Here is a 25,776-nt window from a genome sequence, read left to right as displayed (position 1 = left end):
CCATGTTGTCTCATGTATCAGAACTTCATCCCCTTTTATGGCTGAATAATATTCCATTGCAAATACATATCACATTTTGTTTACGCATTCATCGGTTGATGGATACTTGGGTTCCTTCCATCTTTCGGCAATTGTGAATAAGATATCTATGTACGTCAGTGTGAAAATACATTTTTGAGTCCCTACTTTCATTTCTTTTTTCATTTCTTCAACTAGAAGAAGGATTAATGGGTCATATGGGAATTCTATACAGGCATACCTTGGAGACATTGCAGGTTCAGTTCCAGACCACACAATAAAGTAAATATCGCAATAAAGCGAGTCACACAAAACTTTTGGTTTCCCAGTGCATATAAAAGTTATATTTACATATACTGTAGTTTATTAAGTGTACTATAGCATTATTCTAAAAAAACATACATACCTTAATTAAAATGTAACACACAGACACGAAGTGAGCACATGCTGTTGGAAAAGTGGCACCAACAGACATGCTCAATGCAGGGTTGCACAAACCTTCAAATGGCAAAAAAAATGCACTATCTGCGAAGTGCAATGAAGAGAAGCGCACAAAACTAGGTATCCCTGTACGTAAACTCTCTGAGGAACCACCAAACTGTTTTCCATACCAGCTCTTACCACTTTACATTCCCAACAAAGAACGAGTGTTCCTATTTCTCCACATGCACTCCAACACATAATAGTTTCTAATAGCAGCCATTACAGTGGGTGTGAAATGGCATCTCATTGTGTTTTTTTTTTTACTATGAATTTTATTTTATTATTTTGGTTACATCACTTATACTTTGTAGTATTATTATTAATTATTAAATAGTGTGTAATTTCCTTTATTTTTTTCAATTTTATTAAGATATATTCACACACCATACAAACCATCTAAAGTACAGAATCACTGGCTTACAGTATCATTATACAGTTGTGCACACATCACCATGATCAATTTTACAACATTTTCATTACTCCAGAATGGGAATAAGAATAAAAAATAAAACCCAAATTATCCCTCTTTATTGTTGATCTATAGTATTGGTATACTAAATTTGTTAGTTGATGAAAGAATATTAAAATATTACTGTTAACTATAGTCCACAGTTTGCAATAGCTATAATTTTTCCCACATACCCCTCTATTACTATTTTTTTAACATCTGTAGTAGTTCATACAAGAACTTATTTACATACATGACTTTAAACCACTTTCAAATTCACATACGTCACTACTACTTATAATACCAATAACAAACTATCATCACCTCTATCCATTTTAAAACATTTAAGTTCAACCTCATTAACAATTCTGTACATATTAGGTAACCACTCCCCCTTCTCTAGCTTCTGTCTACATCAAAGTACCCCATATTCTACATTTTAAGACTCTGAATTTATGTGTTCTCGTTAGTTCATAAAAGTGAAATCATACAATATCTGTCTTTTTGTGTCTGATTTATTTCACTCAACATTAGGTCCCCAAGGTTCATCCATGTTGTCACATGCTTCAGGACCTCATTCGTTCTTACTGCTTCATAATTTTCCATCATATATATATACCACATTTTGTTTACCCACTCTTCTGTTGATGGACTCTTGGATTGTTTACATCTTTTGACAAGTGTGAATAATGCTGCTCATGCCCCTGCTTTCAGATCATCTAGGTATATACTGAATAGCGGAGGGTAACTCAATATCTAGTTTTCTGAGGAACTGCCAAACTGTCTTCCACAGTGGCTGTACCATTTTACATTTCCACCAGCAAGGAATAAAGTGTTTCAATTCCTCCACATCCTCTCCAACATTTGTAGATTCCTGTTTAGTAGTGACCATTCTTATAGGTGTGAGAAGATATTCTGATTTGCATTTTCCTAATAGCTAACGAAGATGAACATCGTTTCATGTGCTTTTTAGCCATTTTTATTTCCTCTTTTGAAAAATGTCTATTCATATATTTTGCCCATTTTATAATTGGGTTGTTTGTCCTTTTTGTTGTAGGATTTCTTAATATATATTAGACATCAAGCTCTTATCAGATATATGGTTACTAAATATTCTCTGCCATTGAGTTGGCTGCCTCTTCACCTTTTTGACAAAGTCCTTTGATGCACCAAAGTGTTCAATCTTAACGAGTTCCCATTTATCTATTTTTTTGTTTTGTTGCTTGTGCTTTGGGTATAAGGTCTAAGAAGCTACCTCTAAGCACTTGGTCTTGAAGATGTTTCCCAATATTTTCTTTTAGGAATTTTACAGTACCAGCTCTTCTACTTAGGTCTTTGATCCATTTTGAGTTAATTTGTGTATAGAGTGTGAGGTAGGGGTCCTCTTTCATTCCTTTGGATTTGGATATCCAGTTCTCCCAGCCCCATTTACTGAACAGATATTCTGTCCCAGTTCAGTGGATTTGGGGGTCTTGTCAAAAATCAATTGACCACAGATCTTACGGTCTATTTCTGAACACTCAGTTCGATTCCATTGATCAATATGTCTATATTTTTGCTAATACTATGCTATTTTGACCACAGTGGCTTTATAATAAGTCTTAAAATCAGGAGGTGTTAAGTCCTTCCACTTCTTTCTCTTTTTTTAGGACGCTTTTGGCCACTCGAGGCCCCTTTCCATTCCAAATAAATTTAATAACTAATTTTTCCAAGTCTCCAAGTACTTTGCTGGAATTTTGATTGGTATTGCATTGAATCTGTAAAGCAATTTGGGTAGAACTGACATCTAAACAACATTTAGCCACAAACACAGAATGTCTTCCCATCTATTCAGGTCTTCTTAGATCTCCTTTAACATTTTGTAGCTGTCTGTGTACACGTCCTTTATATCTTTACTTGAGTTTATTCCTAGATACTTGATTCTTTTAGTTGCTATTGTGAATGGAATTTTTAAATTGCCTCCTCGATTAGGTCATTACTAGTGTATAGAAACATTACTGATTTTTGTGTACTAATCTTGTATCCTGCAACTTTGCTGAACTTATTAGCTCAAGCAGCTCTGTCAGAGATTTCTCAGGATTTTCCAAATATAGGATCATGTCATCTGCAAATAATGAGAGTTTTTCTTCTTCCTTTCCAATTTGGAAGTCTTTTATTTTTTCTTGCCTAATTGCTCTAGCTAGAACTTCTAACACAATGTCAAATAACAGTGGTGATGGTGGGCATCTTTGTCTCATTCCCGATTTAGGAGGAAGTCTTTCAGTCTGTCACTGTTGAGTACAATGATAGCTGTGAGTTTTTCATATACGTCCTTTATTGTATTGAGGAAATTTCCTTTGATTCCTACCTTCTGAAGTATTTTTATCAAAAAAGGATGCTGAATTTTGTCAAATGCTTTTTCAGCATCTATTGAGATGATCATTTGATTTTTACCTTTTCATTTGTTAATGTGTTATATTACACTGACTGATTTTCTTATGCTGAACCAACCTTGCATGCCTAGGATGAACCCCACTTGGTCATGGTGTATGATTTTTTTAATGTGTCTTTGGATTCGATTTGCAGTATTTTATTGAGAATTTTTGCATCTATATTCATTAGGGAGCTGGGCCTGTAGTTTTCCTTTCTCATAGCATCTTTGTCTGTTTTGGGTATTAGAGTGATGCTGGCTTCATAAAATGAGTTAGGTAGTGTTCCATTTTCTTCAATTTTTTGAAAGAGTTTGAGTAGGAATGGTGTCAGTTCTTTTTAGAAAGTTTGGCAGAATTCCCCTGTGAAGACATCTGGCCCAGGGCTTTTCTTTGTAGGGAAGTTTTTGAATACTGATTGAATCTCTTTACCTGTGACTGTAGTTTGCTGAGGTCTTCTATTTCTTCTTGAATCAGAATAGTTTTGTGTTTCTAGGAAATTGTCCATTTCATCTAAGTTGCCTAGTTTGTGTCATACCATTGTTCACAGTATCCTTTTTTTTTTTTCTTAAGTAATAGATGGTTTATTGTAAAGACACATGTGCAAGGAAACCCAGGGGGAAAGCCAAGCAACCAGTCCCCAGGAAGCACAGTAAGCGGGGGGTGGCTCTGGAATCAAGGCAGTTCCAAGACTTCAGCCATGGGATTGGGTGAGACTTTACTCATAGGTGACTTACCTACTCCTTGTGTGTATGCCACTCTCTCCACTCACTACTGACTGGCTATTTTACCATCTGCTCTGTGTGTCTTTCCTGCATCATAGTTCTGCTTACTCATAACCTGGAATACTCATAACTTTAACTTAGTTTACCTTTGACTCATTCAAGTCCCTTCCTGAGTTCCTCAACTTCAGCTTTTAGCTTTCTTCATACATTTATTAATTTGAAAAATAAACACTGAACACCCATTATGTGACTACATGCAGTTTATTTTATAGTCGGGGGGTGAGGAAGAGAGAGGGAAAGAGAAGGAGAGAGAAGGAGACAGAAGGAAAGAGGAGAGACAGATGGATATTAATCAAATAATAACAGAAATACTTTAGGTGCATTCTGATTGTCTCAGCTTATTTGTTCAAACTAAGCCTTAGGACCAGTCATCAGACACACCATGAACTGACTGCCTTCAGAAGCAGCAATAATAGGCTGTCATGGTTAATACTACATGACCAACCCCTTCCCACAAAGCTCAGACATTGCTGATTGGACTAGGGGTTGGCACTTGACCAAGGACAATTAACACACTGGCTGGCCAGCCACCTGAAGCTTAACTCAAATTAATAAGCTTCCCTTAGAAGGAAGAAATTAAAGTATGGCAGACATTATATACAATTGACATGTTTACCACAGGGGGATAAACCTTACACTGCAGAGCAATATTCTAAAGGGAGAAGGAATCATTTATAGGGAACTTTTTCATCCATGGAGGAGAAAACTAGAAGGCACTTGTTTGATTCAGGAACTTTGAGAAGGATTAGCAAAGATAGCAGGAGTGGTTTGGAAAACAGCATGAGGCTGTGTTCATCTCTCAAACTGAGCTATAGAGAGGCTTAGGGAAACTGCCATGTTCCTTGCAGGAAGGTGCCATGGTCTTAGATGGGGGTAAACCAGTAGTATATTCTATGAGGTTTGTTTCTCAGGACTGGCTCTAGGAGAAACTGGTAAGAGCAAGAGTCCTTGGAATTCTCTGGGGCAGTCCCTGATCTGGGTCCGGATGCAATAGGTTTTGACATAGCACTGGACTTATGCCAGACTCAGGGCCATCGTGTTTACCTCAGGCAGTTCTTGATGAAACATTTTAGACAAGCCATGGTATACAAAGGCACATAACACAACTACAGAATATATCCTTGGATTCTCCTGCTGTAACCCACAGATAAGAGTTTGTGTGGAGAGAATCAGATTGAAGTACAACCCCCAACCCTGCTGACTGTGGGTTGGCAACAAATTTGGCACAGCACGATTGGCCATAGGTGCTGTGTTGTGTGGCTGGAAAGCAGAACAGGCTCCACAGATGTAGAATAGCAATGACATTTTCTAGAAGGCAGTCTATTTTGTCTGATATTAGTATAGCTATCTCAGCTTTCTTTTGGTTACTACTTGTGTAGAATATTTTTTTCCATCCTTTAACTTTCAACCTATTTGTATCTTTGGGTCTAAGATGAGTCTCTTGTAAACAACAAATAGATGGATCATATTTTTTAATCTATTCTGCCAATCTGTGTCTTTTATTTAGGGAGTTTAATCCATTAACATTCAAAGGTATTACTGTAGGAGGTGGGGCAAGATGGCAGCATAGGGAGGTATGGAATTTAGTTAGTCCTTCGGAACAACTAGCTTATACCCAGGAACAACTAGCAAATAGTCTGGAAGAATTGTTGGGGAACATCCGTGACTGGTCACACATCGTACACCAGTCTGGAATGGGTGGAACGGCTGAGACTGCAGTACAGAACTGTAAGTAAAGCTCCCCAAACCGCGGCACTGGCACCTCTCCCCCTCTCCCCCACTGGCATGGCAGGCTGAGCTGGAACACTTCACTGTGGGAAAAAGAAGCAGGCTCCTAGGAGGAAGGGAAGGTAGCTCAACCAAGTTCCAACTGTGGTTTTAGTTAATGAATTTGGACTACTGAATACAAGCTATGAGCACAGATAAAACAGGAGTAGGCAGGAAAGGAAACCAAGGTTTCTCCCAGCAGAGAGGAGGCAGGGCTGAGGGGGGAAAAAAAAAAAAACATAAGTAAATAAAAACAGAGGCTTTGGAGTCAGCTGAGCTCAGAATACTGAAAAAGAGCTATGTGCCAAGAAAAGGAGCACAAAGAACCAGGAACCAACTCTGGTTCTTGACTGGTAACTGGGCGGGGGGGGGGGGGGGGGGGGGGGGGACTAGGGACTGGCTCTGAAAAGGGGATTTCTTTCTTTTCTACTTTTTTTCCCTCATTCTAAGTAGCTCATTAGAGAAAGTCTCAGGCATTTTCAATTATAAGCACTGACCCAGGCAAGGGTGGAGTTAAAATAGAGAGACAAAGGAAGAAGTCAAATGTAAGAGACAAATCCCTAAAGGGCTTATCTTCCCTAAGAAATTTCACTTCTCAGTATATACCCAGAAGACATGAAAGCAGTGACATGAACAGATATTTGTACACCAATGTTCATAGCAGCATTGTTCACAATTGTCAAGAGATGGAAAGACTCCAAACGTCCTTCAACAGATCAGGAGATAAACAAAATGTGGTATACACATACGATGGAACACTATGCAGCAGTGAACATATGACAACATGAATGAACCCTGAAGACATAATGCTGAGTGAAATAAGCCAGACACAAAAGGAGTGATACTATATGTTATCACTAATGTGAACTCTGTGAAAAATGTAAAATAAGTGTCTTATAATGTAGAATATAGAGGACCTAGAGATTGACAGAAGCTAGTGAACGGGGAATGATAATCTAATATGTACAGATATGATAATGAGGGTGACCATAATAGTATGGGAATGGTCAGATGTGACTATGGTTCGTTAATGGGATTATAAGTATCAGTAACGCATTGAAGGTAAACATGTTGGTCAATGGTTGTTTAAAGGCATGTAACCACAGAGTAGCACCACAAACCTAAATAAGTGTTAGCATGTTATACTTATGAAGTATGACATTGATGCAGAGGGTTAACAACAGAGTGACAAATGGAAAAACTACCCATTACATATCATAGACTATATTTAACAGGAATATCTTACCAACACTACACCAATACTAGGGATGAATAATTAGCAGCTTAAAAAGAGCTCTGGGATGCTTTATATCATGATAGCTGTTTCAATTTTAGAGTAATAATGATTGTACTACTAAGTAAAGATAATGTAAGAAACTGACTGTTTATCTTGGGATAGAATATATATTAAGGGAAGTTAGGAACCTATTACTTAATAAATCAGGCCCTTGACTTGAGGCTTGCTCTTGGGAAACTTAGGGCTGTAAATGGGAGGCTGAGCCCTCCTATAATTATGCTTAAGAAGTACCTCAAAGGAACCTCTTTTGTTGCTCAGATGTGGCCTTTCTCTCTCTAAGCCCAATTCGACAAATAAATTCATTAACCTCTCCCCGACAAGGGACATGATTCCCAGGGGAATGAATCTCCTGGAAATGTGGGACATGACTCTCAGGAATGAACCTGGCCCTGGCAGCAAGGGAATGAAAATGCCTACTTGACCAAAAGGGAGAAAAAGAAAGGTAAGCTGAGGTTACAGTGGCTGAGAGATCCCAAATAGAGTTGAGAGGCTATCCTGGAGGTTTCTCTTATGCAAGCTCCAGCTAGACATCCCAAATGGCCACAGCATGCCATGCCCTTACCAATAGTAGTCCCAAAATACCTAGGTCCCTACCTGAGATTCTATAAAAGATTCACTCACTAAGTTTTGTCTCTCAGAAACTTAAATCCACCAGTGTTCCTATGCCAGACAAGTCCTAAAACCCAGAGGTAACACCCTCTTTAAGAACAACAATCAGATGCAGCCCTCTTCCCCATACTAGAGACACCCCCCTTTCAATATGTACTAGTAAGGGTGGTCATTCCACTGACGATGGAGAAAGAGATTAAGTGAGAAGAAGTGGTAGCAACAAACAAGATAAGATTTAACAAAGGTCTATGAATACTGAAACTTCATATAAATATATATACATATTTAGATGCTGGGGTGTTGGAATGGCTGGAAGGAGGTAAATAATATGGTGGAGCGGTAACCTATAATATTCTTTGAAATGTGCTCTATAGCTACTAGCTGAATTGTGCTTTGAAAGTCTTCACCTTTCTGTATATACCCTATATTTCACAATAAGGAAAGAACTGAAACTGTGGAACTGTAACCCATAACAATTTTTGAAATCACCTATATAACTGCTTGTTCAGCTATACATCAAAAGTTAACACTTTTCTGTATGTATGTTATATTTTACAACAATGGAAATAGCTGAAGTTGTGGAACTATGACCCATGACATTCTTTAAAATTAGATCTCTACTTGTTAAATCATACTTTGAAAGCTATCACTGTTATGTATACATGTTAAAGTTCACAATAAAAAAATACAAAAAAATTTTTTTTAAATTATCACTAACCTTCCACACAATCAAAATTTCACCCATTAAATACGCACAGAGATCAATATAGGTATGACCATGTTTTGAATACAAGATACAGAGAGGTTTTGTGCTTTTTTTAAAGTAATATCTTTTTACTGTTTATTATTAGAGCCTTAAAAGGATGGAATAACTTCTTTTAAAGGACTAAAGTGCATCAAGATTATACAGATGTAAATCACACAAATGTTACACCAATCTGACAACAATTTACAATAGAGGTCACCATTTTAAACAAAATCAGGGGGCACCCTGTGTAGTGGGAAAGCAAAGCCACAAACATTAGCTGGAGCCACAAAGAGAATAATGGAATTTATGTGTGTATTATAATTAAGGGCTGATTACAATGATAAAAATGGTTAACAATAGTATTGGCAGCACCATCTTGAACCACAAAAAACTCACTCTGTTACTAATGTTGGGGATAGGATTAGCAATTATATTTCAGGCAACTACTAGATCAGGATATAGTTTAAGTTCAAGGAGGCTTAGCTAGAGTTCAAACAATAATAGGTCTTTTAGTAGAAGTTGCTGAATGAACTCCCATAAAGCAAACTTTTATTTGAACTTTTATTCAGTTAATAATGTGAATACTAAAAGTGTATGGTGAATGAATATTTTGCATGGATTATCTTACTTAATGTATGAAAAGCACATAAAATAGTGCCTGCCACTGAGAAGTGCTCAATACACGGTATATATAATTACCATTAATATTTAACCTTCCAACAACTTTATGAAATAGAAATGATCACTGTACCCACTGAGGCTATTCTGCACAGGTGACTATGGACAACCTACATAAAGTGAGACGAGGGTCCCTAATATCAAACTAGTTAAAGGGTCAGGAGATGGAGAGAGAGCATGTAAATAGGTCACCTACAATGCAAAGTTGTCCAATGCTAAACATCAAATATCTAATACAGATTTTAGCAGCTCCAGTATTTAGAAGGAAATTCAGGGCAGAACACTATGAGTAAGAATGGCAAATGAAAAACAACTCTGATAAGGTGATGACACTTGAGCTGAGGTAGTATTCTGAATATGAGCCTCACCTTCATTGGTGGATATTTATGGTAAGGAGCCGCCCCTGTGGCTAGTTCAATTGCTGTGATCCCAAAACTCCATATGTCAGCTTTGAAATCATAACCTCGGACCTGCAAAAAATAGAAAGATATAAATAAATGTTTACTGTGATGGTTAGGTTCATGTTTCAACTTGGCCAGGTGATGGTACCCAGGTGTCTGGTCAAGCAAGCACTGGCCTATCTGTTACTACAAGGACATTTGTGGCTGGTTAATAAACCAGAAGACTGGTTTATTAAATCATCAGTCAATTGGCTGTGGCTGTGACTGATTACATCAATGAAGGGTGTGTCTTCCACAATGAGAGAATGCAATCAGCTTGATTTAATCCAATCAGCTGAAGACTTTTAAGTGGGATAGATAGAGGACCTTCACTTTCTTCAGCTGATCAGCGAAGCGTTTCCTGAGAAGTTCATCGAAGTTGCCAGTTCGTTACCTGAGGAGTTCATTGAACATCTATCTTCATTGGAGTTGCCAGTCTGCTGCCTGCCCTATGGAATTTGGACTCGTGCATCCCCACACTTGTGTGAGACACTTTTATAAATCTTATATTTACAGATATCTCTTATTGATTCTGTTTCCCTCGAGAACCCTAACTAATACAATTACTTTAACCAGACTAAAAGTACTTTTAAACGGTAGCTTCTAATATGTAACAAAAACCATGAAAATGTTCATAAGCTTTAAAACCAATAAAATAATTTAATTAAAAATAGACAAAACCTAAATATATTAGGTAATAGCAAAAAAAAAAAAAAAAAAAAAAAAAAGAAAAGAAAAAAGGAAAAAAGGCAATCTCAATGTTCACCAATAGTGGAAAAAGTGTATGTCTATTCATACAGTCAATTTAAAGTCATGTTTATGAATTCTATGAAAATATGAGAAAAAGCTTGGGATAAAACACTCATGAGGAAACACAGACTATGAAGTCAGTCATAAGCACTGACAATTAAAACAGGTATACAGTCTTTAAAAAATAAAAGACTAGAAAGAACTAGAACAAAATGTTTGGCAACAGTACTGAGGTTTTGTTTTCCAAATGTTCAATATTACAGTAGCATTTTATCACCTTAATTTTTCTAATTTAAAAAAAAGTTACAAAAAGGTAGCTTCTTAAAACAAGTTCAAAATTAAAATAAAATAGGTAAAAGCTAAAGAAAAAAAGAGAGATTTGCTTATGTATATCTTTTACACAATTCTTTAAGTTAGAGCATGAACTGATGGCTAAAAAAAAAACCGTTTCAACAAAGACAAGTAAGTGCTGTAACAGACTAGGACCCACTCTGCTACAAGTGCCTCTTGAATCCCTGTGGTAGGTAGATTTTATTCTTTACTCTGAGAAGCTCGCCAGAAACTGAAGTTCTGTCATAGAAACAGACAAGCTAGGGGCTTCTACAATTAACCTGTTGTCTCATTCTGTGGCTATAAAACTAGGAACACGTATCGTCACAGAATGTTCTCTTTATAAATTTTAAACCTAATGTTTCTACTAAAGAAGATGGGCAATTATAATTATGTTTCCCTATAAGAGAGTCCCATCCTTGGACAAATCCATGCAGTTAACTGCAATTTGTAAAATTATATCCTCAAAGGTGTTAATTTTTTGTTACATATTTTCACCCAAACAACAGGCTAAACTTGGCAAAACACACCAAGAAGAAAAAAACACCTTACTCTGTAACTCCTATGATAGCCACCCCCACCCCCTCATCCTTCCCCTGACCAAAAACCAAGCTCCTCTCAGATACAAAGCAATGGCTTCATATCCATAAATTCAGAATCAGGGAGGGGAAAAATCTGATTCAAGAGAACAGACTTTATGGTCTCAAATGCATTACCTTAAAATGTGCCTTATATCAACTTTTTTTTTACTGCTGCTGGTGGTTTCAGTGCTGCAATTTTTTACCAAAATTTTATTGAGGCAAAACATACAGTCAAGTATACAGACCCTAATCTAGCTCAATGAATTTTCATCTATATTTACATCCAGATCAAAATAGAGAAAATTTTCAGCACCTCAGCAGATTCTTCATACACCTTTCCAGCCAAAACTCATCCCACCTCCACTCCCAGTAGTAACTTTTAACTTTTATCCCCTAGACTAGTTTTGTCTGTTCTTGAACTTCATATAAATGGCATCATATGATCATTTGTGTCTAAGTCTAATTTCAATATAGAAGCTAGAGGGATCCTGTTAAAATAGACATCAGTACATATCATTCCTCTGCTTAATGCCCTCCAAAAGCTTACTATCTCACTCAGAATTAAAGTAAAAATATAAGGTCTATATGATTTACCCACCACCATCCTGTTGCCACCATAGCTATTACACATTTCCTCTACACTGGCTTTCTCATTGCTCCTTGAACAGACCAGGTATGCTCTATCTCAGAGCCTATATTCTTGCATTCCCTTTCCTTAGTATGTTCCTCTATCAAATAAACTACATGGCTCCTTCCCTCACCTCCTTTAGGTCTTTATTCAACTGCCACTTTGGCCATCTTATCTTAAACTGCAAACCCCTCTACTCCATCCTTCCTTAGGCACTTCCTAGCCACCTTTCCTGCTTTGTCCCTTCAGTACTTACCACTATCTATCATACTATGGATTTTCTTTTTTATTATGTCTATTATTTGTTCCTTCCACCAGAATGTAAGCTATAAGGGGGCAAGGCTGTGGTCAGTTTTGTTTGCTGCTATATGGCCAGGACCTAGGGCAGTGCTCAGCATATAGTGGGTATTCTCTATATATTTATGAACTGAATAAATGAAACATAAAGTTGAAAGATTAATAGCTAGAAGAGAAAACCCAATAAGCCATATACATAAAAGCAAATCAGAGGGGAAAGAATGAATTATTTAATAAACTACTTGGGAAAACTGATTAACTACTTAATATAAAATAAAGCTACTTTCCTACTACAGATCATTATAAAAAGAATCAGAAGAAAATATAAGTCAAAATATTTTGTTAGGTAAGAAAAAGTTGCTTAAAAATAGTATGATTCTAATTTTGGGTTTTAAAAATTACATATTTTTTAAATGTAATTTTAAATATGGATATCCATATACAAAAGAATGAACAAGGACCCTTATCTCACACCATATACCATAATTACCTGAAAATGTATCAAAGACCTAAATATAAGAATCAGGACTATAAAACTCCTAGAAGAAAATGTAGACAAGCATCTTCAGGATCTTATGTAAGCAATGGTTTCTTAGATTTTACACTCAAAGCATAAGCAACAAATGAAAAAATAAATAAATGGGACTCCCTCAAAATTAAAAACTTCTGTTCAAAAGACTTTATCATAAAAGTGAAAAGACAAACTACTCAATGGGAGAAAATATTTGGAAACCACATATCTGATAAGGATTTAATATCTAGAATAAGAAATCCCACAACTCAACAACAAAAAGACAAGCTATCCAAAAATGGGCAAAAGACTTGAATAGGCATTTCTCCAAAGAGGATATACAAATTGCCAGAAGGCACAAGAAAAAATGCTTAATATCATTAACTATTAGAGAAATGCAAATCAAAACCATAATAAGATACCATTTCACACCCACTTCTAGAATGACTACTATTAAAAAAATAGAAAATTACAAGAGCTGCAGAGGATGTAGAGAGAGAGAAATACTCATTCATTGCTCATGGTAATGTAAAATGGTGCAGCTACTGGGAAAGACAGTTTGGAAGCTCCCCAGAAAGCTAAGTTTAGAATTACCATATGACACAGCAATTCCACCTCTAGGTTTATACCCAAAAGAACTTAAAGCAGGGAATCTAACAGATATTTTGACACTGATGTTCATAGTGGCATTCACAATAGCCAAAACAGGGAAGCAAACAATCGTCCATCAACAGACAAATGGATAAACAAGATGTGGTATATACATACAATGGGATATTATTCAGAATTTAAAAAAGAATAAAGTTCTGGTTCATGCTACAGCACAGATGAACTTTGAAGATATCATGTTGAGTGAAATAAGCCAGATATAAAATGACAAATATTGTATCATCTCACTGATATAAAATAATTAGAATAAGCAAACTCCTGAAGTCAGAATCTAGAATATAGGCTACCAGGGGCTAGGTTGGGGGTAGGAAAATGGAGAGTTAATGCTTAATTTGTAGAAAATTTCTATTTAGGTTGATTGTAAAGTTTTGGAAATGGATGATGGTGATGGTAGCATGAAACTCTGAGTATAACTGACAGCACTGAATTATAAATTAATTAAATTAATAGAGGAAATTTTAGGTTGCATATATGATTAGAATAAAAATTAAAAGATAAAACATAGAACTATACAACACTGAACCCTACCATAAATGATGGACTATAGTTAATGGTACAATTATAATATGCTTTCATTAACTGTAACAAAGGTACCACACTGATGCAAAGTGTTAATAATAATAGAAGAGGTATATGAGAACACTGCATTTTTTACATGATTTTTCTGTAAACCTACAACTTGTCTAATTAAAAAAAATTAAAGAAACACATATCTCTATAACGTAGACTGGTGGGGAGATGGAAAGAAAACTATAAATAATTTAACTTTAAAAAAAAAGTAAACTGAGATCCTGAAATAATGCTGGGAACCAAAGGATATATTATTCAAATAATGTTACAACAAGGATGAGGGAGGTAATGGAGGCGGCGAGTCTATACTTAGTTTGCTTTTTTATCGTATGCAATATAAGAAGAGAAATAGGTTTTGGGAGTGAAAAGTTAATTCAGTTTGAACACACTGAGTCTGATGTACCTGTAAGACATTTACAGCCTCATTTAAAGTATCCACAGGGAGCTGGAAATAACTATCTGGAGGTTCAGGAAACAAGACTAGACTGGATATGACTTGGAAATCTATAATAAGTAGGAAGCACAAATGAGAACATCTAGTGAGTATGTTCATTCAGTGAAGAGTACAAGCCCAAGAACAAAGTCCTGGGAAACAGTAATTTAAGAGAAAAACCAGAAAGGAAATCAGAAAAATGGCCTTTTAAGTAGAATAAAAATGAGCAAATTAGGAGGAAGCTAAGGAAGTGAACAAAGATGGGGATGGTCAAACAGTTGACCAGCTTAAAATGCTGCCAAGAGGACAAGATTAAGGTCTCAAACATAAACACTGGATTTGAAAATTAACAGTTCCCGTAAAGTAAGGGACACCAGACTGCAGCTGTTGGAAGCACAAATGGGAAATAAGGACATGGAGATTCCTGTATTATCCCTTAGGCTGTCTTTGGTATAAATTCTGAGTTTCACATGTCCTTTGTACAAGTCCTAGAGTTTTGTTTCTTTTTTCTAGGTTAGGCCAAAGTCTCAACCAAGGAACAGAGACATGTATTTCCCAAGGCAAACATGGCATAGCAAATAAAAGCAAACATTAATCAGTCTTGTCAGATTTGTAACAAAAGCACAAACCACTAAAAAAACAAAAACAAAAGATACAGTACCTGTTCCATAACTTCAGGTGCCATCCAGCAAGGGGTGCCCACAAAGGTCTTTCTCACCTTATTTCGGGTAATATCACCACCAGTTGCTAAAAAGGCACTAACCCCAAAGTCTAAAATAGAATAAAACAACAATTTATTAAAAGCAAAACAACTTACAAACAGCATGATATTTTCTCTTCTTTCTGCTGAATTTCTTGACTTGATTTTTCTGCACCACTATACATCATCTTCTTGCATTTCCTTGCTCCAATTCACACTACTGTCATAATCTTTTTTCTTTTTTTAAATATCACTTTGACTATGACCTTTTCAGCTCAAAAACCGTCAATATCTTTTTACCCTACAGAGTAAAATTCACATAGCCTGGCATTCAAAAAGCTCTCAAAACTTGGCCCCAAATAAATCTAAATAAATATCCTTAATTGACCATTTACTAGATGTGTAACACTGGGAAACAGCCTATTTCTCTAAGCCTCAGGGATTTTCTCTACAAAGATTTTATCCCAAAATACTGAGGCCAAAGTAGTAGTCACTGATGGGAAACACTGCCTGTCTCACCATGATATCTCCTTCTCTAAGAGCCCTGGATATGTATGTATCTGTGCTCATTGGACCTGACACCAGGGCAAAGCTGATTTGAGCCAGGGGTAAACACCTTACCTAAGCTAAGCCAACCACATTATCTCATGGAACTATGAAGCATGAATATAAAGACATGGAAACTGAGGGTCAGTGGAGCTCAGTTCTCAATGTAGTCTGACTTTCTTCTTGCTTTTAGTATGTTTCAGAATACTTTGCAGGATGTGAAATGGATCTATACTTGAAAATAAATTACGGACAAAGCCAGTGTGAGAAGGACAATCTGAGCATTACAAATTTTAAACATACAGAAGTCTATGAATTCTGATTTACTTGAAGTAATTTTGTGTTTATCACAGTGTAAAACAAGTCCAGACAACTCAGAATTTTAAAAAGTAACATTAATGGTTCTCAATGCTCGTAAACTGGCAAATATCTAGGCACTTTTAAATGTTGTTACATTTGTAACAAAAAAAATAAACATTTAAAAGTTATCACCTTTCTGTATATATCTTAAATTTCACAATAAGGAAATACCTGAAACTGTGGAACTGTAACCCATAACATCCTTTGAAATTTGCTAACTACTTGTTAAACAGTACTTTGAAAGTTGTCACTATTATGTATATATGTTAAATTTCACAATAAAAAATGTATTAAAAATCAGTTGGCCATTAAAAAAAAAAGTGCATTTGATGGATAGCACAATACTGTCTGTTGGCAGTACAATAAAGTAAGTACCCTGAACAAAGATGAGTGTGAGTACAGTTGAAAGAGGAAGCCTAAGGGCAAGTATAACAACAGAAGGCAAGATAGAAGATAAGATTGGGACTGTAAAACTTAGTGAAACCTAGAGTGGTCAGTGATGGTGATTAAATGTATAAATATAAGAATGTTTTTACAAGAGGGAGAAGAAATGAATGTCAAATTTGCAAGGTGTTGAAACTGGGAGGGAATTGGGGAAAAAAATACAGTCAATGCAAACTAAAGTCTATACTTACCAGTAACATTGTAATATGTGTCCATTAATTGTAACAAAGGCAATATACCAAAGTTAAATGTCTGTAAGAGGGAGACATAAGGGAGGGGTATGGGATTCTTGGTGGTGGTGGTGGTAGTGTCTGACCTTTTTGTTGTATCATATTCTACTGTATTGTATTTTTATTTTTTCTTTTTCATTATTCTTTTTTTCGGAGTAATGAATGTGTTCAAGAGCTGATTGTGGAGATGAAGGCACAACTATATGATGATACTGTGAACAACTGGTTGCACACTGTGGATGATTATATGGTACGTGAATATATCTCAATAAAATTGTAGAGAACAAAAATAAACTGAGGGATACAAGTGCAAGAGAAAATGTGGAGAGAGGGATGTGCCATTCACTGTTGGTTTGGAAGTAGAATGGTGCAGCCCATCTGAAGGGCTGTGGGGTGGTTCCATAAGAAGCTAAGTGTGGGGTTGACACAAGTTCCAAAACCCCATTATTGGGTATGTACTCTGAAGAACTTAGAGCAGGGATGCAAATGGACATTTGCACACTGGTGTTCATGGCAGAAGTATTCACAATTTGCAATGGATGCAGGTGGCCTAAGGGTACATCAACTGATGAATGGAATGGTGAACTGTGTGGTGTATGCATACAATAGAATACTGAGAGACTACAAGAAAGAATGAACTTGTGAGGCATAAAACCAGGTGAATGGACCTTGAGGACAGAATGTTGAGTGAAATAAGCCAGAAACGAAAAGACAAACATTATAAGCCTCATCAATATTGACTAATTACAATGTGCAAACTCTGAGAATTGAATCTGAGAGCACAGGTTATCAGGGGAAGCCTTATTGTAACGGAGCTTGTAAGCTCTTACAGCAGTTATATCTAGTCCTGAGTTGCAATAGTTATCTCTAAATTCTGAGACGCTGAGCTCTTTGTGTATAACCTGGTCAGTCCCTGGAACTACAGGTATCTGCGTGACATCGAAGACTCAGAGCTAGAGTTCGGCAGCTAAGAATGTCAGTATTACCTCAGGCAGTAACTGTTAAAAAAGCTGAAAAAGAGATCAGACTTCAGTTACAGATACGAATGAAGCTGATCTGGTTAGAACTAAGGCAAATTAGACTAAAAGGTAAATGACGATATTCATGGTGTTTTAAAACATAAACTTCTGTGTGGGACCAAAGAAAGAAATGTTTATGTGGGGAAAAATCTGTATTTTCTGTAGCTCACTATACAATTTAACTTGTATGGTCAGTTTATTCAAACACCTAATTACGTGGAACTTTGAAAAGGGAGTGAGATCTGGTTGGTTTGTACAGGTTAGTGCAAAGCCCCGATATATCCCAAGGTAATTTGTACAGGGAATAAAAACATATCTGCAAAGCCACCTTGAGGGACTGGGGAAAAATGCAGAAATATTAAACTTCCCCACCTGGGGAATTACTGATATTCTCACAAGCATTGGAACCTATTAATTTAGAAAGCCGAGCCCTTGATCTTGGGGCTTACCCTTATGAAGCTTTTCACTGCAAAGGAAAGGCTAAGCTTACTTATAATAGTTGCCTAAGAGTCATCCCTAGAGAATCTCTTTTGTTGCTCAGATGTGGCCTCTCTCTCTAAGCCAACTCTGCAGGTAAATTCACTACCCTCCCCCCCAATGTGGGACATGACTCCTAAAGGTATAAATCTCCCTGGCAATGTGGGACATGACTCCGGGGGATGAGCCTGGACAGGAGAAAGCCTTCTCAACCAAAAGGGGGAAGAGATACGAAACTAAATTAAGTTTCAGTGGCTAAAAGATTTCAAATGGAGTCAAGAGGTCATTCTGGAGGTTATTCTTATACGTTATATATAGATATACCTTTTTAGTTTTTAGTTTATCAGAATAAGTGGAAGGAAATACCTGAAACCGCTGAATTGCAATCCAGTAGCCTTGATTCTTGAAGATAACTGTGTAACTATATAGCTTACACGGTGTGACCATGTGATTGTGAAAAAGCTCCCACTCCCTTTATCCAGCATATGGACACATGAGTAGAAAAATGAGGACAAAAATTAAATAATGAGGGATGTGTGTGTGGGGAGAATGGGATGTTTTGGGTGTTCTTTTTTACTTTTATTCTTATTTTTATTTTTATTTATTTATTTTTTGGATTAATGAAAATGTTCAAAAATTAATTGTGGTGATGAATGCATAACTGTGTGATGGTGATGTGAACAACTGATTGTACACTGTGGATGACTGTATGGTATGTGAATATATCTCAATAAAATTGAATTGAAAAAAAAGAGAGAGAGAAAGCAGGCCTCAGGCTCTGAGGCAGCTGCAGATACTCGATTTTCAGTAGGATTTAAGATCACGGATTACTTTTATTGTGTTTATCTTTATGACGAGTGATAATGGTGTTCCATCTACCCAACGATGTGAAGTTTCTGCTTAAAATAAAATTTAATATTAAAAGAAAAGTGCATTTCAGGCAGGAAATGAAGAGTTAATGCTTAAATTGTACAGTTTATATTTGGGATGATGGAAAAGTTTTGGTAATGGGTGGTGGTGATGGTAAGCACAACATTGTGAACATAATTAACAGCTCTGATACATATTTCTGAATGCGGTTAAAGGGGGAAATTTTAGGTTATATACATGTTATTAGAATAAATATTTTAAAAAATCGTATCCATAGAACTGAACAACACAGTGAACCTTAGAGTAAACCATGCACTACAGTTAATAGTAAAATTATAAACATGTTCATTCATCAACTGCAGCAGTTTCTTCGTATGCAAAAAGGGGATAACAACAGTATTGATCCAATAATGTTGTTTTAAGGATGAAATGAATTAATAGTATACTTAGAATACTCCTTGGAATATACTAAGCACTCGAGGTGATCAATATTCTTACTATTAAATAGTGAGAAACCCTATGCCTTAAAACACTTAAATAAACTGAAACTATGGTACTATAACTTACAACAACCTCGGAAATTTCCTGTGTATCTACTTGTTAAATCATACCTTGAAAGATATTACCTTTGTGTATATATATTTCATAATAAGGAAATAACTGAAACTGTGGACCTGTAACTTATAATATTCTTTGAAATTTGCTCTCTAACTACTTGCATGTATATATTATATTCTACAGTAAAAAAAAAAGATTTAAAAAAAACCCACTTAAATATAATAAAGACAACCAAGTTATATATAAAGTATTTTTTGTCAATTATGGACCACACCAGCCAAAAGAAAGCCAATATGCAAAGACTGTGAAAGGTGCTTTTGGCATTGGTTTATTTCTGTAGATACTGGCACTCAAGAAAATCTGTCTTATCTCTAACAGGATATGAACTTAAGGAACAAACAGCTCAGGGCCTAAATCCCAGAGTTAAAATATTAAAATGTACAGCATGCAACAGAGCAGCAGAGTACGAGATAAAAATGCAAAAATCAGTGGTGTCCCTATATACTAATAATGAACAATCTGAAGAGGAAGCAAAGAAAAAAATGCCATTTACAATATCAAGTAAAATAATCAAATACCTAGGACTAAATTTAACCAAGGATGTAAAGGATGTATCCTTGGAAAACTATAAAACATTGCTAAAAGAAACCAACAACCTAAATAAATGGAAGGACATTCCGTGTTCATGGATTGGAGGACTAAATATTGCTAAGATGTCAATTCCACCCTAAACAATTTACAAATTCAATGCTATCCCAATCAAATTCCATCAATCTCTTTGGCAGAAATGGAAGAGCCAATCACCAATTTATAATGGACAGGTAAAGGGGCCACAGATGTGAGGATTTATTTCTGAACTCCCAATTCAATTCTATTGGTCTATCCTTGTCTTTGTGCCAGTACTATGCTGTTTTGAATACTGTGGCTTTGTAGTAAGTTTTAAAATGAGGGTATGTTATTTCCTTATTATGAAATGTAACATATATACACAAAGGTAATATCTTTCAAAGTATGACTGAACAAGTAGATACACAGGAAATTTCCAAAGATATTATGAATTATAGTACCATAGTTTCAGTTATTCCCTTACTGTGAAATATAACATACATACAAAAAGGTACAGCTTTCAAATTACAATTTAACAAGTAGCTATAGAACAAATTTCAAAAGATGCTATGTGTCACAGTTCCATCATTTCAATTCTTTCCTTATAACTATTCTAATACCCTAGCAACTAAGAAAGAGAAAATTATATAAAGATTCAGTATTCATAATCCTTTGTTAAATTCCTTCCATCTTGTCTGTTGGTACCCCTTCCTCTAGGTTAATCACTTTCCTGATCTTCAGGGATGTCTAGGCAGTGACCACCCTAATCTATTCATGTTGAAAAGGGGTGTCAACTTTATGAGCAAAGGGGACACACCTAACTGATGTTCTTGAAGAGTGATAAGGGTTTATAACCAGAACATATAAAGAAATCCTTGCATACCAAGACTCTTGACTACTGGCCCTTCAAAGGAAAGAAACAGAATGCTATGAAAACTCATAGCAGAAGAACCGAATAGGGGTAATGTATGGACAACTGAAAGATAATGAGTAATTATCAGTAAAATGTCTAAGATCAGATAAAGGATGAGTGATAAGAACATATCTTGGGAGTCAGCACAGATGTGTCAATGTAGTATGCTTGAATAGAATAGAGATGATGTAGGGAACAGGAGAGAAAACTGAAGAAGGAAACATAAAAGCTAGTTAATGTGTTTCTATCAGCCATTATATCAAAATGAAGAGATACTAGTTATTACCTGCAATCTGTACGGAGCCGTCTTCTCCAAGAAGAATATTTCCAGCTTTAACATCTCTTCAAGAAAAAAAACAGTTACATATCAAAAGCAACATCAGCAATATTTAAATATTCTATTTTGTATTATAGTATCAAGACCAAGAGAAAAATTATAAGAATTTTAGACATTTGTATCAAAATCCAAACATTAAACAGCAAGCTACAGTAATATATAGCATTTTATATTAGCTCAAAAACCCATGGTAATTAAATTAGTCTTGACTGGAATGATAGTGGCCAAAGAATGTGCTCATTACCTGTTTCTACATTTTGAAAGACAAGGGATTTTTTTCTGTATTCTAATATATGATCAATTTTTAAAATGATTAATGTGTGGTTGAAAATGGAGACTATTTTACACTTTTTAATGTAAAGAGAGATCAAAATTATTAAGATTCTCTACATGTTTACTGTTAACTATTTGTAACAACTTGATATACGAATATGTTCTTGTTATAAAAACCTAACATTACTGACAAGGCCACAGTTCCACTGACCACCATACTCAAGTGTGGCATCTTCTCCAAAGTTTTCAACTGTTACCAATCTGGTTAACAGAATACGTACCTATGACGTATCTGGGCTTTTTTCTACAACCTGAATGATGCTATGCTAAATATACAAATCTGCGATTTGCTTTTCTCATCCAAAACATATCAGTAGTATCTAAAAGTTCCCAAATACTATGAATAGCAAATGCATTTGATAACTTCAGAAACTCTCACAAAGTACAAGGAATGTAAAAGGGGTGTTCACTTGTAGCACTGTTTGTAATAACCACAACCACCAAAAAATGGCAACAACCTAAATAGTCAAAATAGCTGAAAAGATAAATAAATTCTGTTACACCCATGAAATGAAATGGAATAAGGTCAGTCAACATATGGTAACATGAAATGACCTCTTAACACACATTGTTAAAAGAACAAATGAAACAGGAGTAGAGTGCAGTTTGTATGGCACCATTAATGTTAAACATAAATATACACACACACATTTTTCTGTACACCCAAAAGGAGAGCAATAGTTCCTTCTGTGGAGAGGAAAGAGATTGAAGTCAAGGGGAACAGTGTTTATGTATTTTATGGGACTTGTGTTCATTCTTCAAATTAAAATATTAGTAAATAAAAGAAAGACAGCCCTTGAAGTTGGACAGGAAAAAAAACAAGGCCAGCTCATGGTGAAGGGCCTTGTTTGTCATGAAAAGGAACCACTGAAAAGCACAACACTTCATCCTTTCCTCTATCCTTGGACATAACTATTCCATGGTAAACAATGAACAAGCTTCATAACTGTGTGCAGCAGCAGCATTGTACTACAGTATACAATACCTTCCCTGAATATATAGTGAAGAATAAGGAAATCATGTTACTTAGTATGTTGTTCTGCTTATAAACCAAAGCAATTTATAGGATGTTTTCTCAGAGGATGACTTAATAGAATGGAGACTAGCCAGCTTTACCACATGAATCTAAAGTCTTTGACTCTAGTTACTACAAACAGGAGAAAATTGAGGACACTGCCTTCCCTTGGTGTTCCGGTTTGCTAATGCTGCCCTTTTGCAACATACCAGAAATGGATTGGCTTTTATAAAGGGGGTTTATTTGGTTACAAAGTTACAGTCTGAAGGCCATAAAGTGTCCAAGGTAAGCCATCAACAAAGGGTACCTTCACTGAAGAAAAGCCATTGCATCGGGAAAACCTGTGTTAGCTGTGAAGGCACATCGCTGGTGTCTGCTTGCTCCCAGGTTGCGTTTCAAAACGGCATTCTCCAAAGTGTTGTTCCTGGGCATTTTGCCTTCTTTTAGCTGCAGCTGCTCTTCAAAATGTCATTCTCAGTTGCTCTAGCAGTAAGCTCCTTCTGTCTGAGTTTTTATAGGGCACCAGTGAACTAATCAAGGCCCATGCCGAATGGGCGGGGCCACACCTCCATGTAAATTATCTAATTAGAGCTATCACCTACAATTGGGTGGGTCACATCTCCACAGAAACAACCTAATCCAAAAGTTCCAACTTAATCAACAAAAATACATCAGCCCCCACAAGACTGCATCAAAGATAATGACATTTTGGGGGACATAATACATCCAAACTGGCACACCTGGTGACAAAGACCATCCAACTAAGTCAAACCACTAACTCAATTCACTGTCATGAGCTGATCTGGAATGACATCTAAAACCCAATGAAAAGTAAAACAATAGTTTAGTAACTCCCTCCCCTGTGTTTTTGCAGCAGGCTGGAATTATCTTTTTATGCAATTTTATTGAGATACATGGACATACCATACAATCATCCACAGTGTATAATCAATTGTTCACAATATCATAGCATAGTTGTGCATTACTGACCACAATCAATTTTTTAACATTTACATTACTCTAAAAAAAAAAAAAAAGAAGAAGAATAAAAGTAAAAAAGAACACCCAAAACATCCCATACACCCCATCCCTCCCTATTATTCATTTACTTTTTGTCCCCCTTTCTTCTACTCATGTGTCCATACACTGGGTAAAGGGTGTGTGAGTCACAAGATTTTCACAATCACATGGTCACAAAGCTATATAGTTATATAATCATCTTCAAGAATCAAGGTTACTGGTTTGCAGTACAACAGTTTCAGGTACTTCCATCTAGGTAGTTTAATAAATTAAAAACAAAGAAGAGATATCTATATAACACAAGAATAACCTCTAGAACATCCTCTCGACTCCATTTGAAATCTCTCAGACACTGAAACTTTGTTTCACTTCTCTTCCCCCTTTTGGTCAAGAAGGCTTTCTCAATCCTATGATGCCAGGCCCATGCTCATCCCCGGGAATCACATCCTGCATTGCCAGGGAGATTTACACCCCTAGAAGTCATGTGCCACGTAGAGGGGAAGGTTGCAAGTCCACCTCCTAAGTTGGCTTAGAGAGACAGGCCACATCTGACCAACAAAAGAGGTTCTCTGGGGGTGACTCTTAGGCACAATTATAAGTAGGCTTAACCTCCCTTTGTAGTAACAAGCTTCATAAGGGCAAGCCCCAAGATTGAGGGATCGGCCTACTAAACTGGTAGTCCCCAATGCTTGCGAGAATGTCGGGCATTCCCCAGGTGGGGAAGTTTGGTATTTTCATATTTTCCCCTAGTCCCTCAAAGGGGTTTTGCAAATACTTTTTATTTTCTGCCCAAATTACTCTGGGATGTATCGGGGCTTCACACTAACCTGTACAAACCAACAAGATCACACTCCCTATTCAAGGTTCCATGTAATTATGGTGTTTGAATAAACTACCATGCAAGTTAAATTACAGTATGCTACAAAAAATATAGATTTTATATAAAATAAACATCTCTTACTTTGGTCTCACACAGAAGTTGAAGTTTTAAAACACAGTCAATATCATCCTTTAGTGTGATTTACCTTAGTCCTAACCAAGTCAATTTCATTCAAACGTCTCACTGAAGTCTGATCTCTTTTTCAGCTTCTTTAACAGTTGCTGTATGGGGTAATACTGACTTTCATAACTACCAAACTCTGGCTCTGAGTCTCAGGTGTCACCAGATTATACACAAACAGCTCAGCATCTCAGAATTTAGAAATAACCATTACAACTCATGAATACATGTGATTATTGTAAGAGTTTACAATCTAGGAAACTTTACAATAAGACTTCCCCTGATAACCTATGTTGTCAGATTCAATTCTCAGACTTGCATATTAGAGTTAGTCCATATTACTGAGGTATCATGTTTGTCTTTTCGCTTCAGGCTTATTTCATTATTCAACATACTGCTCTCAAAGTGTATTCACCTAGTTGTATACCTCACAACTTCATTTCTTCTTGCTGCCCCTCAATACTCCATTGTATACCATAGTTCAGCATTCCATTCATCAGTGGATGTACCCTTAGGCCACCTCCATCCATTAAAAATCATTAACACTACCACCATAAACACCAGTGTGCAAATGTCTATTCATGTCCCTGCTCTCAGTTCTTCCAAGTATATATCCAATATCAGGGTTGCAGGGCCATATGGCAATCCCATACATAGCTTCCTGTGGGATCACCACACTGCCCGACACATGGGCAGCATTGTTCTACTTCTCCACCATTTCTTCAGCTCCTGTATCCCTCTGTTTATTTTTTAAACAGTTTTATTCACACACCATGCAATCCATCCTAAGTAAACAATCATTGATTCCCAATATAATCACACAGTTATTCATTCACCACCACAATCTATATGAGGACATTTTCATTTCTTCTATGAAGAAAGAGGAAGAGGAGAAAAG

At 36.2% G+C, this 25,776-nt stretch overlaps 1 protein-coding gene across 4 annotated transcripts in view; it reads right to left on the bottom strand.

Annotated features, from left to right (window-relative positions):
- Window positions 1–25,776, bottom strand: part of OXSR1 (oxidative stress responsive kinase 1) — a 136,916-nt gene that overhangs the window by 39,035 nt on the left and 72,105 nt on the right. For all 4 annotated transcript variants that reach the window (XM_037847373.1, XM_037847375.1, XM_037847379.1 and 1 more), the window contains 3 exons: window positions 21,460–21,515; window positions 15,112–15,221; window positions 9,610–9,711 (listed from right to left, as the gene is read on the bottom strand). In XM_037847373.1, coding sequence (XP_037703301.1) covers window positions 9,610–9,711; window positions 15,112–15,221; window positions 21,460–21,515 — 268 coding nt within the window. The remainder of the gene's footprint in view (window positions 1–9,609; window positions 9,712–15,111; window positions 15,222–21,459; window positions 21,516–25,776) is intronic.

This window comes from Choloepus didactylus, chromosome 1 (assembly GCF_015220235.1).
Source record: "Choloepus didactylus isolate mChoDid1 chromosome 1, mChoDid1.pri, whole genome shotgun sequence".
In the NCBI taxonomy this organism is placed as follows: Eukaryota; Metazoa; Chordata; class Mammalia; order Pilosa; family Megalonychidae; genus Choloepus; species Choloepus didactylus.
The sequence above is the reverse complement of the archived record's forward strand: the minus strand, read 5'-3'. Positions and strand labels throughout refer to the sequence as shown.